This window comes from Petaurus breviceps, unplaced genomic scaffold (assembly GCF_028583685.1).
Source record: "Petaurus breviceps papuanus isolate PSGF00001 unplaced genomic scaffold, PetGlider_PUasm1.0 174, whole genome shotgun sequence".
Classification (NCBI taxonomy): Eukaryota; Metazoa; Chordata; class Mammalia; order Diprotodontia; family Petauridae; genus Petaurus; species Petaurus breviceps.
In genome coordinates this window covers 57,463,672-57,479,112 of record NW_027185761.1, presented here as the reverse complement: position 1 = coordinate 57,479,112, position 15,441 = coordinate 57,463,672, and the positions used below count along the sequence as shown (strand labels likewise).

General features: G+C 42.6%; 1 protein-coding gene across 6 annotated transcripts in view; it reads left to right on the top strand.

The window, feature by feature from the left end:
• Positions 1-15,441, top strand: part of FLNB (filamin B) — a 159,128-nt gene that overhangs the window by 45,279 nt on the left and 98,408 nt on the right. For all 6 annotated transcript variants that reach the window (XM_069084257.1, XM_069084259.1, XM_069084258.1 and 3 more), the window contains exon 2: positions 13,679-13,927. In XM_069084257.1, coding sequence (XP_068940358.1) covers positions 13,679-13,927 — 249 coding nt within the window. The remainder of the gene's footprint in view (positions 1-13,678; positions 13,928-15,441) is intronic.

The following is a 15,441-nucleotide window of genomic DNA, read 5'->3' as shown; positions in this document are numbered from 1 at the left end:
CACACACACACACACACACACACACACATACACACACTTGTGTAAGATCTGGACAGAGGTTGGACCTTAGTTTCCCTAGTACAGGGAACTCCCCAATGAGAGTGAGACATCTACTTTCTCTGAAACACAGTCTTTGAGAATTTCCTAGACCATGGAGAAGTTAAATGACCTAGCCAGGGACACACAGCCTTTGTATATCTGAAAGTGATTATTAACAGTCGAGTGTCCCATTTCTCTCTTTACTGGCCCATACTTTTATTCAGAATGATTTGTCTCAGTAATTAAGAGCTAGTTCATTCTCCCCCTCTCTCCCCTTCTCCTTCCCCATCCCCTTCCTTTTTGCCTCGGTCTCTCTTCACTTTACAGTCAGAGGACTTTAGATAAAATCCCGCCTGTCACTACATTGTGGCCTCAGCTTTACCATGAGTAAAATGAGCATGTTTTTTGGGATGACCTTTGAGGCCCTCTCTGGCTCTAAATCTGAGCCCACGATACCGTGCATCCCGTTACAACCTAGTGAGTTGGACGTAATCTTTAAAACACAGTTGGATGAAAGAATGAATTTAAAAAAGGATTTATTAAATGCTTATGCTGTAGCAGACATTATGCTTAGCTGCTGATGATACAGAGACAAAAAGCAAGATGGTTCCTATTCTCAAAGAGCTTACATTTGTTAGGGGAGACCATCTGGGAGAGGGCATGGAGGGGGAGGTGTTCTAGGGGCATGGACGGCAGAGGGTGACCTGAATGTGGGTTTGAAGGGGCCTATGCTGGGTGAACTCTCATCAGTGAGCAATGCACATCCCCACGGTGGGCCCCTCTGCAACAGTGGATGGAGCCCAGCACCTTGGCCACTTCACTGGTCTGCCATCTTCTCTGTTGTATTCTCTACTCTCCAAAGCACTTTCAGCATTATTTTAATTGGTCATCCTAGCAGCCCTCTGGAGGTAGGTAGTATGGGCATTTTTAGCCCCTTTTACCAATGAAAGAACTGAGTCTCACAGAGGTTGTGACTTTTTTTTTTTTTTAAAGCAATAAGGTAACTTGCTCAAGGTTACACGGCCAGGTGTTTCTGGGTGGGTGCTAAGTATCTGAGCCCGGATTCGATCCCTGGTCATCCCGACTCTGGGGCTTGTGCTCTTACTCGCTGAGCCATCTGGCCGCCCCTAAGTGACTTCTTAAGGTCACTTGGGCCATTAGACGTCAGAGTCAAGTTTCCTATGTCCAGGTTTCCATTACACATTCAGAAACTTCAAGTTAGTCTTAATTTGTGGTTTTTCTCTTTGACTCACTTTCTTTGACTGTGTCTTAGAGTAGGTAGCAGAGATAGAGAGCTGGCCAGGAAATCCTGGGTTCAAATTCCGCCTCTTTGACACATACTGACTGTGTGACCCTAGACAAATCATTTCAGTTCTCAGTGTTCTGGGTCCAACTCAAATAGAATCAGATCCCTGTAGATCACATATTGACTTAGAAAACCACAAATCAACATTATCTATGTTGCATTGTAGTTAAACATTTACAGAACATTTTTCAGTTATTATTTTAATGTGGTTCTAGCCCCACTGGGAAGGAATTTGAAGTCTCCGCTCTGGGCAGTTCTCCAGGACTGTATTTTACTGACCTGTGGGAGTTTCCTCACCTGAGAGTTTCTTTATCCTGCCAGTGAAATCACAGGTCTCATCCTTGTGGGATGTCAGTGGGTTGCTCAGTTGAAAGGTTTTGATGGTAGGGAGAGTTGATCGACTCTATTTATAGGTTCTGAGGATGATGGAGGGACCTTCGTTATCTGGCCTAACGAGCTCATTTTACAGCTAAGGAAACAGTCCCAGAGAGGTAAATTGAGAAGTCCAGTGTCATGCGTGAACTCCAGCATATTATGGTATTTTCTCCTTGTCTTCTGTTCTGTTCTGTTTGATGGAACAGAGGAAGCCAGCACGCACATCAAAGCGGCTTTCGGGTAATTGTGGTGGCATTTGAATCCAGGACCTCTGATATGAAATCCAGCACCTTTCTCACAGGACCACTGATTTCAAAGGAGGTCAAGAGGCCTCATCGAACCCTCCCATCCTTTGTGATGCTGGAGTATCTGGCTTTTTCCCTTGTAAGCTTTTTCTAAGGGATAGTTCCCTCTTTCAGACTTATTTGAACAGTGGGAAGTGACTCAGACCTGGGAAGGGGAGAGCCTTCATTTGCTCATGTGGGAGTGAGAACGTGCCTGTCTTATGGGCTGTCCCGAGCCTGGCGGCCTGGGAGATGATGACTAGCTTTTGGCTTGGCTTCAGTCAAGTCCTAAGGAACTTGGTTACCAGCTGACTTTTTGGATTTCATCTAAAGGCCTCACCTTGGTGTTTGTCCCTTAGCAGCTGCAGTGAAAAGACCTGGTTATAACTCTATAATACTAGAGATCAATCATCACTAACATCAACATAGTGCCTTAAGGTCCACGGAGCACTTTATTTATACAATTTTAATTGATCCCCTCAACCACCTCTGAGGTAGGTTATTAAACTTACCATGATTAAGCCCATTTTACAGATGAGGAAACAGACTGAGCTAGGGTAAGTGGAAAAAAAATAGGCTAGGAAATGTAGATCCCATTTTCTTTTCTTGCCCACTCTTGGGGTAGGCACCAAATAATCCAGTATGAGTTGTTTAGTCAGTAGACATGTGCACACATAAACACAGTTATATTTATAAACACATAAAACAACATATATGTAACACACACATATATGTGCCTACATGTACTCGTACATTATACACACATACAACACACTTAAATTTATATACACATAAACATTTATATATACACACAAATTTATGCATACATACGTATATTTATATACACACAAATGCACAATACATATTTACATATATACCTATACTACAGACATAAATATATCTATTTGTATATACATACACACATTTATATGTAGGGGCACACACATATACACATACATGCACACACATATACACCTATCTATCTGTTTATTTGTAAGATTCTTTCTACTTTTCAAGTATTCTTCCCCCCAACTCTTCCAATCACCAAATACACAAATCAAACAAAACATCAGCCCCTTGGCTGCATCTGAAAAGCTATACCTCATTCTGTACCCGTCGTCCATTGCTACCCCTGAGAAGTGGGAAGTATGTTTCTCTGTCAATTCTCTGATATCACAGTTGGCCATTACATCTATCAGAGTTCTGTATATGTCTGTGTAGTTATAGCTATGTCAGCCTAAATAACTCCTCATCCTTGGGCAGTTCTTAAAGGGTTAAGACATTTGGGAAATCTAGCAGAGCCCTATGCCCGGTCTCCATCCCTCTGACATCTTCTAACATCTCCCCTGCTGCTTTGAGAAGGGACGATTAAACCATCTGAGTCCAAGTTTTCCTGGGACTAGGTTTGTCTTCCTCTTGGCTTCTGTAGGGAATGCTAGCCAGCTTTATTTCAGAAGGAAGGGAAATGGCTTTCAGGTAACGAGGCAGTTCCCTCTCAGACCAAGACAGATCCAGCTGACCACTGGGACTGGCTGAGCAGCATTAGCTGCCTGCAGGGCCCGAAGAACCCTGACCTCCAGCAGCTATTGTCTGGGCCAGTTGTGGGCACTGAAAACGCTCTGTTCTGTGTCTGGTCTGGCTTTAGGATTTCTTAAGGTTCGTTGGCTAGAGTTTCTGCCTGGGATGATTCGGAATACCAGTGGACGTCTTTAGTCTTTAGGTAACATCACATGGTGGTTGTTCTGGTTTCAAATACATCCATTACCCAAGGCTGTCTCCATTACACTGTTTCTGTCACCTTAGACAAGTTTGTCCTGAGCGAACTTGATTGTGGCCAGTTTCCCTTCATCTTCCCCATTCGTGTGGCTACCAGCCTCATCACCTGACTGGTCTGTGCAACCTGGATGGCAGCACAAATATCTGAGCTGTTTAGTGATACTTGGCAGGACTCAATATCGACCATGATGTTGGCCATGGAGGTTGAGAAGGACCTAAAACGTGTGGAGCTTATCATTTTCCAAATGGCCACTTAGGATTGGTTTCTCCCATGATTCCTATCAGTGTGATTTTAGTGCAGTCAAATTAGAGACATCTGGGAAGTGCATTTAATTGACTTCCTGCCAACTGAAGGCTGCTTTCCAGGTTTGACCTAACAGGGCATTGGGACCCTTGGGGCCCTTGGTTTTTATTCATGGGATCGAGGATAGGAGTCAGTTACTTAATCTCTCTGGGCCTCAGTTTCCTCATCTGTAAAATGAGATGGTTGGACGGGTTCATTTTTGAGGCCCTTCCACCTTGAGGCCTTCATGATACTTTAAAATGTAAATATAAGTGTGTATATATACATATACATAAAATAAATATAAATACACACATGTATGTATGTATGTATGTATGTGTGTGTATGTACTTGTGTATGTATCAAGGAAGTTATTATATTTAGATCCTAAACTCTAAATCCTAACTCTAGGCTGCTGACCGTGGTAAGTTGAGTTGAGAAGTGGTGTGTGTTAGCAAGCTAGCCCTTGGATTTCATTAAATACTAGTTTTTCTAACCCCTTTTTGGGACCCAGCAATCAGAGCTTTCTAGTGAATAAACACTGTGCAGTTTTCCATCAGAAACTTCAGAGGAAAATTCTATTTTGGGACACTTGCCCTTTCATAAATGCTGGTTAGGGTAACACCCAGGGAAGTCAAGCATGACAAGCTATGGCATTATAAACTTGGTGCTTGAGGGTTTTGTCAATTAAGTTGGTGATGCCCGAGTCTGGGGGCTGTCAGCCTGCAGGCCATGGCAGTATGGCCACAGATCTGTGGGTGTGTTTCATAAAATGACTTGGTGTGAACATAAGCCATCTGTCAACTGAATAAATAATGTCTCCCATATGCTTTACGGCTTTTTAGATGTATGTTGATGCTGTTGTGATGAATAAAATACAAATTCACTTATGTTACTGAATTCATAGTAGCTCTTTTGTCCTTTAATTTTTATTCATTTTAAAAAAAGTTTTATTTAAGAATTTTAAAGGAAAGAAAATAAGTTAATGTTTTCAAACAGTTAATTAAAACTTATGGATAAGCGGCAGTAAATGACAGTCTGCCTCCCTTCTCCTGAAAGAAAGGAAGCCTGTTTCCTTGTCTGTTGTTGCATTGTTGCACTCATAATGTGTATCTTTCTTTAGATTCTGCTTTCTTCTGCTTTGCATCAATTCATGCAAGTCTTCTCATGTTTCTGTTCTACTTTGTTAGTTTTTAATGATAGTAGTAGTGCTGCTGTTATCAAGAGGGAATCTGTGATACAGAGGGGTCTTCTTACATGGAGTTTTGGAATGGGTGGCAACCACACTTTCGCTTTTCCTTCTTGTTTCCATAATTCTCCACTGAAGGCGGTGGTAAGCCTATTTATTGATGGTTAAGTATCTTGAAGTTCCTTTCTCCTCTGAGTATATCTTATAAGTATAGATGCATAGCATCCCCCGACCCCCCCCCCCCATAAAAAATGATCTCCTTGGGGGCACAGACTCTGTTTTTGCCTTTCTTTATATTTCCAGCACTTTACACAGGATTTGGCACGTAATTATATGGTTTAATAAATGCTGGTTGATGGACCAATTGGTTCCAAAGTCCTGGTAAATGTTATTGACGCAACTTGGTTTCTTTGTGATTTTCCTAAACCATTAAAACACTCTGACACCAACGTATCCACTAGCCTTTGGATAACTTTGGTTACCTAGGGTTACTAAGTTTCTTTGGCTTCTTAGGTTTGGATTTTATTGCTACAAACTTAGTACGTGTAAAAGGCATATTTTTCCTGCATGAATAGGTAGGTCAAATGAAATAGATGACTAATGCCTATTGTCCAGAGGCCATATATAATTGGGTGGACAGCTTAGAGGGCTTATTCCTCAGTCAGACAAACACTACAGATGGGCAAGGATTTTGGCTCAGATCTGAACAGGATGAGGAGAGTGGACTGGATTGTTTGGGAATGACAGAGCTCTTTTAATGACCCCAATTTTGCCCTAAAACAAAGACCTGTCTTTGAAACATGAACAGTCTTCCCATGATGCTGTACTGCTGTGAGTCATGTCAAGAATTGATGTTGAGATCATCCAAAGGGCAGTGAGGAGGCAGGAGGTAGGTGTGAGCAGCCTTCAGTACCTCCTATTACAGAACAGGAATTAATTAGGAGAAGTGGTATTAAGGATGTCCTCAAAGACATGTATGATGGAGAAAGATGGGCCAGTACCATGATGAGAGCAAGGTGATCACCAGAAGAACATCTGCCTCTCTGGGTGCCCCTTCCCCTCTTAGAATCTACAGCCCACAGGGCGGCTAGGTGGTGCAGTGAATAGAGCGCTGGCCCTGGAGTCAGGAAGACCTGAGTTCAAATCTGGCCTCAGACACTTAACACAAAAACCTAGCCGTGTGACCTTGGGCAAGTCACTTAACCCCAACTGCCCTCCAAAAAGCAAAAAAAAAAAAAAAGAATCTGTAGCCTTATTGAAGGTTCTGGTCACGTCATATTCTTTTTAGAGCCTTTCTGATATCTCTTGTGTTAGTATTTACTTCTTCCAATATACCTTGAAAATGTTTCTCCATCCTCCCACTCCAGTTGAATGCAAGCTTCTTGAGGTAAGGAAGATTTTGCATCTTGTCTTTGTATCTTCAGTGCTGTGCATATGGTAGATGCTGAATCATGGAAAAATGAGAGGCTAGACTAGAGGAACTTTGATGTAGGTCTGTCCCATCTGGCTCCAGATCTGTGATCCTGTTATCTTGCTATATGGTCTTACACTTAACCCTTTCCTTTCCTTTATATTTGTCATCCTTTTAAAATATAACCTTTATTATATTTTGTGTTATTTTCCTCCTCAATTAAAAAGCAGCATAGTGGAGAACACCAGGAAGACCAGAATTCAAATCCTGTTTAGGATCCCGTGTTACCCTGGGCAAAACACTTAGCCCTCTCTCAGCCTCAGTGTCTTCATCTGTGAAATGAGGACAATAATAGTGCCTAATTCCAAGTGTTGTCGTGAAATTTAAACCATAAGGCGCTACATAAATGCTATCACCATCAATAATAATATTGATTGTAATAATAACATATATAACTTGTTTTCTCCCCTTTCTCCCTTCCATCCTTTGGGAAGAAAAAAAAAACCAAAGCCCTTGTGACAAGTACATGTAGTTGGGCAAAGCAAACCAACCATGTCCAAAAGTGGAGGTGCCATTTCTCGTGTTCTTCCTGGCACTGTGATGGAATGCTATCATTGATCAAGCCATTCTCCAGTCAGGGGGCACAACTTTGGTGTCCTGCCTAGTGTTGGTACCTTACGTGATAATAGAGGAGAGCGTATTGAAGGCTGTGGTTATGACTTGGCCTGGTATCAATTCCAGCAGGAAATCGCTGGGCTCAGGGAAGTGACAAATTTCAAGTCTCATCAAGCCCACTCATTAATTTGCACATTGTGATTATAGTCTTGCCTTGTAGCCATGGGAAATGGGACCATGAAAAGCAGTAGCCCCTTATCAAGTTTTTGTTTGGTCTTATTAGCAGAGTCTGAGGGTGGTAATAGGACAACGGTATTGTCAGTCTTGTGGCAGGAATGGAAAACTGAAAATAGAAACACTCTGACCAGCGTTGGAAGGCAGCAAGTCTGTGGAAAAGGATTTGGAGTCAGAGGACCCAAGTTCAAATCCTGGCTCTGCTGATCTTACCTGCATGACCTTGGGAAAAGCACCCCATCTTTCTGGGAAAAAACCAAACATAAGGAAACATAATTACCAAAATATTAAAAAAATGTTTAGGGACCCAAAGTTAACCTTTGAGATGATCTCTGAGGTTTCTTCTAACTCTTAGTCTGTGATTCTTTTGTTTTACTAAGATCCTCTTTAGACCTATCAAATGAAATACTGGAATTTTCTCTCTTAATATTGTCTATACATGTGAATTAGAATTCAATACTGAGTCATTCAGCTTAAAACTCAATTAAAGGGTTAGATAATCAGAGGCTAAAAATCTTGCTCTGTTATGTTTCTACTTGATTAAGACAGCTCCAGGAACTGGAAGAGACACCATATTTAGACTTTTACTCCAAAGATTTGGATGAGTTCTTCTTGGTGAGATATTAATTTTCCAGGTCTCCTCAAGTTGGTAGGCTATGATTTGGAACAACATCAGTGACTTATGTTTAGCAGCTGTATGACCTGACTTGGATGCCACTTTTTCCAAAATGAGCCCTACTTCTTCGCTGAGTTGGGGAAGAGTTATTATGGTTGGGTGATAAAGTGGAAAGAGCTGGAGTCAGAGCCAAAGGACCTGGCTTACCTTACTGTGTGTATGACCTTGGCAAAGTCACAGTCTCTCTGGTCTTTAATTTCTTCCTCTATAAAATGAGGAAGTTGGACCATATGGTTCTTCCATTTCTAACTCAATGACTCATTATGACTCATTGGATTATCCATGAAATGAAGATGATGGTTTTAAACAAGGACTAACTCTGCCCTTACCAAAATGTAGACTTAAAGTGGCTTTGCAGTCCCCCCCTCGTGGTGGTCACTCCCATTTGTGTTTTCATTAGATTCCCACAGGTGAAATATGACTAAGGTATGACCTGTTGCCTTTATTTTGTAGGGCAAGAATCCCAAATACTGGAGGTAGTGGTTTCTCTGGTAGTCATTTATGAATATATTTGTAGCACAAGTTAATCAGTAATAGCTGAGGGTAGAAAGTGCTACAGATGTTGAGTCACAGGACCTGGGTTCAAATTATAACTCTCTTATAAGTCATTTCACTTTTTTGGCCTTCAGTTTCCTCATGTGAAATGAGTGCCTAACCCAGGGCTTGATGCATACACACTCAGGACAGGTCCTTTAATATATGGATGAAGGAGTTGGGCTAGATGATCTTCTCAGATCCCTTGAAGCTCTGAATCTCTGACCTGTGGATTCTTGAATTCTAGTTATGTACATATATGTGTATATGGATGAAATTTATATATAAATAAATATACGCATATATGTCTAGTCACATATGTCTGTGTCTGTATATGCTATATAGACACCCACATTCTTGTCTTTAGATATGCCAGGATTATGTTGTTGAAAAGAGAATTCTAGGAAGAGCTAGGTTTCTTCTTTGTAATTCCATTTTGCCTAGTATTGGGGTAAAGACATAGAAATTGACTTGTTCCTGTTGGCACCTGCCATTTTTCTGGAGGTTAATCTCTTCACTGATGGCTTGTCATCCTGAGTAATTGCCATCTCAGTATCCCTATGAATCTTCTACAGGAGATTCATGCAACCCATGGGGGAGGGCACCCTCCGGTTCTCTGGCTAGTTAAGACCACTTATATCACATTCAGACTTTTGGTCTTTGAGTGCCCTCACTACACGGCCCAGTCGCTTCCTGTTCTGTTCCTGCATGTCTTCGGTGATCCTTCAGGGAAGCCTTCTTAGGAATGTATGATTGCCGTATAGCTTTCCATTGAACTTCGGTTACTTGTCATTGGGATTCTCCCAAGATGGCGGTGTTCCTTGCTTTCCCAGCCAGTTGGATTGCTAAGGAAGGAAGCATGGCATGGTAGGAAGAGTGTTGGAATCAGGAAAACCTGGGTTGGAGGCCCACCTTGAACTCTTACCAGCATTGTGACCACGTACAAATTCCATAATCCATGCATGAGTGTTTCTTTGTTTCTCACATGGGGAATAATAATGCCTACAAGGTCTCCTTTGCAGGATTATCTTGAGGCTCAAGTGAGATCAGATCTGTGAAATGCTTGGCCAACTTGGATCGATGGCTGCTCTTAATTAACCTGTTGGTGTTAGTGAGGTCAGTAGTTGGGGATCTTTGGAGATGTTGGGCAGCAGCTCTTTGCACGCCAGTGGTGATCCAGTTTGGTGTGGAGAACTGTGGGGGACTATGGGAAAAAAAAACCACAGGGGAGTCCTTTAGAAGATGTGTAGTTTCCCTCACAGGGATTGTTGGAAGGACCTCATTATATATTGTAATCAAATCTGCAAATCCTTATGGAAATGTCAATGACTCTCCGGTGCTTAGTTAAATTTCTTTCAGTGCTTTGGCCCTGGATGGGGGCTACTGAAAACCTCTCACAACCCACTTTCTCTTTCATGTCTGCCCTCGAGCTTTGGTAAACAAATCACTAAGTCCACTTGAGTCTATAAAATCTTATTACTGTAATTAACCAACCTTGATAGGAGCATAGTGAAATGCTTTATTTTTAAGATAAGGGAGGTTCTTGTTGTGGGGCTATCCTTATGGGGTATGGGAGATCAGGGTGGTGGTACCTGAAATGTGGCTTAGATTTAGGAACAGAGAGCATGCCTTGGAATTCTGCTGTTTCTGCCTGTGTGAACTTAGGCCAGCCTCCAATTTCGAATCTGGAAAATGAGGGACCTCTGAGGTGGCTTCGAGGTCTGACTCTGGGATGCTTCCTGATCCTATGAGCTGGGAGCTAAGGAGCCCCCAGGAATGTGCAAAGAGACCTCCTGAAAGGTCCCAGTTACTACTGAAATGAAAGAACTATTCATTAGTGCAGGATTGGGTGGAGACAGTGTCATTTCTTTCAAGGAAACTCTTGTGGATAATTTCCAAGTTTGGACTCCCACCTTGAAACAGACATACTGAATATCAGAATATCATGTATTTCAAGATGCAGTGCTATGAACTGTGTCTGTGTGCATTTAAAGATTTATCACCAACATATCACCACCATTTATCACCAATACTTACACAATTTTTTTAAAAGCACTTTTTGTCAATAAGCACATACAATGTCTTAGAAATTTTTAAATTTCCTTTTGAGAAATACTTGACTTAGGACTTAGTTTTGGAACTAAATTGTACATGGATTCCCTCCTGCTTTTTTCTGCCATTCCCTTCTTTTCCTTCTCCCCTCCTCACCCCAGCTCAGAGTCTTACATGTATTCAGCCCCGCTCTAATACATAATTAGATTTAGAGCCTGAAGAGACCTCAGAGATCACTTTGTCCAATTTCCTCTTTTCGCAAATGAAGAAATTTGAGGCAGAGAGAGTTTAAGTGACTTGCCCAGGGTCTCACAATAGTAAGTGATAGGATCTGGTTTTAGACTCAGGCCTCTGCCTCCAAATCCACTGATCTGTCTACCTATCAACTGCATAAAAATGCTTTAAAAAAGCAATTAGTAGAGACTTTCAAGACTTCCTCTTCTCCTTGCTTACCACCCTTCCTCCATGTTGTTCAGTTGTATCTGACTCTTCCTAACTCCATTTGGTGTTTTCTTAGCAGAAATGCTGGAGTGATTGGCCGTTTCCTTCTCCAGCTCATATTACAGATAAGGAAACTGAGGCAAACGGGGTAAAATGACTTGCTCAAGGTCACCCAGGTAATAAGTTTCTGAGGCCAAATTGGAAGTCAGGTCTTCCTGATTCCATTGCTCTACCTATCTACCCTTCCTCCATCCCACCCAGAAAAAAATCAGGAATCTAATTTCCTGACTTAAACATTTTTGGAAAAGCCAAAGGGGAATGGAAAATAATTTAACCTGGAATTTCTAACTCCTTAACACAGAGTAACACCCAGGTAATCAACAACACATTCAAAAAAAAGTTTCTAATTTGAAGAAACTGAGTATAGTTCACTGGGAATGCAGGGAAGGGGAAGTATAGTGTAATCCCTTGGGCTTCATTCCTCCGGCTGGGGTGGGCAGAGCCGGCTGCACTGCTGAGGGGACCAGTATTTACACAGTCATTCCCCTCCCCCTTGAGCCCCTGGATGACAGGGAATGTGTAAAGTGAGACCTTGGATGGGAAGTGCCTTGTAGGCTTTCAATAAAGCAGCAGAGAAACATCAGCTGGGATTATTATTAGAACTGAAGCATATGCAAAGACTTTACTGTCACTGGATCATTCTCTCCTGTTGGCCCACACACAAAGAAGGTGCCACACCTGGGAATTTGAAGGTGGGAACTCTGTTTTTCCCTCCCTCTCTTTTCTTACCCCCCAAAAAGTTCATAAGGAGAAACTTTCTAGCTAATTGTGCTCTTTGGAAACTACTAAATTTTCAGAAATCTTTTGTTTTGTCAGCTAATTGGTTAGAAGGTTGAAAAATAAAATTGGCAAACTCTATCATGAGGGCAGGGACTGTGTTTTTGCTGTGTTTTGCCCAGGGCCTGGCAGGGCCTGCCACATGGTGCTGCATAAATGCTTTTAAGCATCTGTAGTCCAGATAAACAATCCTTTTAGTGTGCAACTCTGTAGGAGCAGGTAGAGGCTGTTGGGTGCCATCCTGGACTGACTAAGCCCTTTTAGAATGCGCCTAGTGACTGGTTGCCCTGGACATGGGGCAGTGGGAGCAGAAATGCCAGCTACAGCTCTGTGTGTGGTCTAGTCTTTGAACGTAGTTGATTGCCAGAATTCCTGTTCTTGTTCAAATGAGAGCTAAATTATATAGTGAGGCCCAAAGGAAGAACAAAGGTCTTGTGCACATCTTAGGATGGTCAGATCTTTAGAGCGGGAACCTTAGAGGCTAGACCAGGGATGGGGAACCGGCAGCTTTGAGGCCTTCTAGGTCCTTGGGTGCGGTTTTTTGACTGAGTTCAAGTTTTACAGAACAAATCCTTTTATTAAGGGAAGTATAGACTCTAGACTCTCTGTCCAGTTCCATAATTTTACAGACAAGAGGAGAAGTGACTTTCCCAAGCTCATTTGGAGTTACTAGCACAATTAGAATTGGAATCTAAGTTTCAGTTCATCATTTGCTTTCTCTTTCATTGATATTTTGGCTGAGAATGCAGTTTTTCAGTTTCTCAAGCATTCTACTCCTCCAAGACATGACACCATGTTTGATGCCAGAAATACTAAGACATAAATGAAAACATGCCCTCTGGGACCTTCCATGTATATAGAAATTATCTGAGATTTTCAGTTTGGGTGAGATCATAGGCACAGAGATTCAGAGCTGGAAGGAACCTAAATTCAGCCAGTCCAATTCTTTCATTTTAAACGAAGAGATCAGGACTGGGGCATTTGTCCAGCGTCGCACAGGTTACTAAGCCATCGAGGAGAAATCCAACCCTGGGGCCTCTGACTTCAAATCTAGCTTTCTTTCCACTGCATTGGAAATGCTACTGTTTGCTTTAATCCTAACTGAAATGATATCAAGTCACCTGGTATTAAGTCTGCTCTCCTCGAGTTTTTGAGTCCATTTTGGACTAGTTGGAAGACAAGGATATTCCAGCGCTTGCTACACTGTTGGCACTTAACAATTATTGATTGATTCCTTTTGCCTTTGATGCCAGTTGGTATGAGGATTGTTGTTTACTCCTAGGGATTCTTTCATTAAGTCAAAGTTGTGTTGAATATGGTGGATTCCAGTAGACTCTGCCCAGCTGGGTTGGTTGGAATTCTTAAGGATCTGTGTTGAGCAATGAATGAGCTCAGGCCTCTCAAGCTCTTGGGATTCTTTCGGAGACAAAGATGTCGCTTTTGTCTGGTACAGATGGCATGGGATGTGGTCGGTCCCTAAGCAATACTTCATACAGCCATAGCTTTGCGGAACGTGGTGGATTCCAGTAGGTTCTGCCCAGTTTGGACTAGTAGGAATTCTTAAGGATCTGTTTTGAAGAATGAAGGACTCAGGCCTCCCTTGCTCTTTCTTTCTGCCTTTCACAGATAGCAAAGCTATCGTTGATGGAAACTTGAAGCTCATTCTGGGCCTGGTATGGACCCTCATTCTTCACTACTCCATTTCTATGCCTGTGTGGGAAGATGAAGGAGATGATGATGCAAAGAAACAGACTCCAAAGCAGAGACTGCTGGGCTGGATTCAGAACAAAATCCCTTATTTGCCCATCACCAACTTTAATCAGAACTGGCAAGATGGCAAAGCGCTGGGAGCCCTCGTGGACAGCTGTGCCCCAGGTAAGTGTGTGTCTGGATCATTGAGGGCAGCTGGGGAGGACTCCTCGGCTTAGTGTCCTGTCTGAGGAGTAAAGACCAGAAAGGGAGAGTGCCTGGCTTAGCAGTGAAACAGCTGCCCCCTCACAGCCCTGACCTCAGCCTTCATGGTGCCACAGGCTTGAGTCCTGGAGGCAGGTCTCAGGTCTTCTGCGTGTCCCTGCCTCCTCCCTCAGGCCTGGCTCCAACTGAGTCACTCCCCCCGCGTCCCCCCACCGTTTAAGCCAATTTTATATTCACTTCAATAAGAGACCACCTTAGTGTCTATGCATGATTGAATGGACTGTTCTGATTGTCCTAACTTAGGCTGACTGATGTGATCTTACTGTCTGCCCCCCCCCCCCCCCAAACAAAACACCGGATCACATTGATTGCAAGTCCAGTGGGCTGCTCTCTGTGCTGAGGTTCTGAGTTCTAGGCGGGGTTGAGGGAAATGTGTTTTGGGGGCTGGCTGTGGTTCTTTGACTTGGTAACCTTGGAAATAATGCTTCCCAGACTCATCATTCTGATCTACAAGGAAGGTAACTCAGTAGGAGACTACAAGGAAAAAAAATCCGAATTTTTTTTTTCTGGCCTTTGTTGTAAGATGAATGGAATGAGACAGTATCTTCCCTGGTATATAGCCAGCAGAAAAACAAAAATATCCATTTCTGGTGATGAACTCTGACCTTGGTGAAATGTTCTCTGAGTCAACTCAAGTCAGGCATTTATGAAGTGCTAAGTTCCAGGATATTTGCAATACAAATCAAGACAGAAAGATGGTCCCTGGCCTCAAGACATCTCCATTCTAATAGGAGAAAACAGCACATAAGAAGGAAGTTTTGGGAACGGAGAATAGGAGAAAAGTACCGCCAGGGTATGGTAGAGAAAATGTCCAGTCATGATTAGAGCCTGAAGAGGAATCTGTAGACATGGTGGTCCTGAGCACTTGGCCTCAAAATGGAGGTTTGGAGGAACCAGCCAGTCAGAGGAAGGGACTGTGCTGAGAGAGTATTATGGGAGGGTCTTTAGAGGAAGATAGAATTTGGAACGGAACAGAGGTCACTGCCTTCACGGAGTCCAGGAGCTTAGGAATAGGAGGAGGAGATGGTTTTAGATGAATGTGTCACAAGATCCTATATTTGGGGGAGTGTTAGAGATGATGAATGCAATAGGAACCCCAGTAAAGGTGAGAAGAGTCTGCACTGGAATCACCAGAGAAAACTTCTTAGAGCAGGTGGGATTTAAGGCAGGCTCTGAAGCAGGGGCAGGAAAATTAGTTTTCCTAAAATTTGAGTCTTTTGTTTTTTACATCACTTTGATTTCCAAGAATATCCCTCCCTTTCTTTACTCAGATAACCATCCCTTGTCGCAAAGATAAAAAGAGTGAAAAAGGCAGCTTCCAGCATATCCACTGAGTCTGACTGTATATGGAGTGTTCCACACCCTTTGTGAGAGAGAGAGAGAGAGAGAGAGAGAGAGAGAGAGAGAGAGAGAGA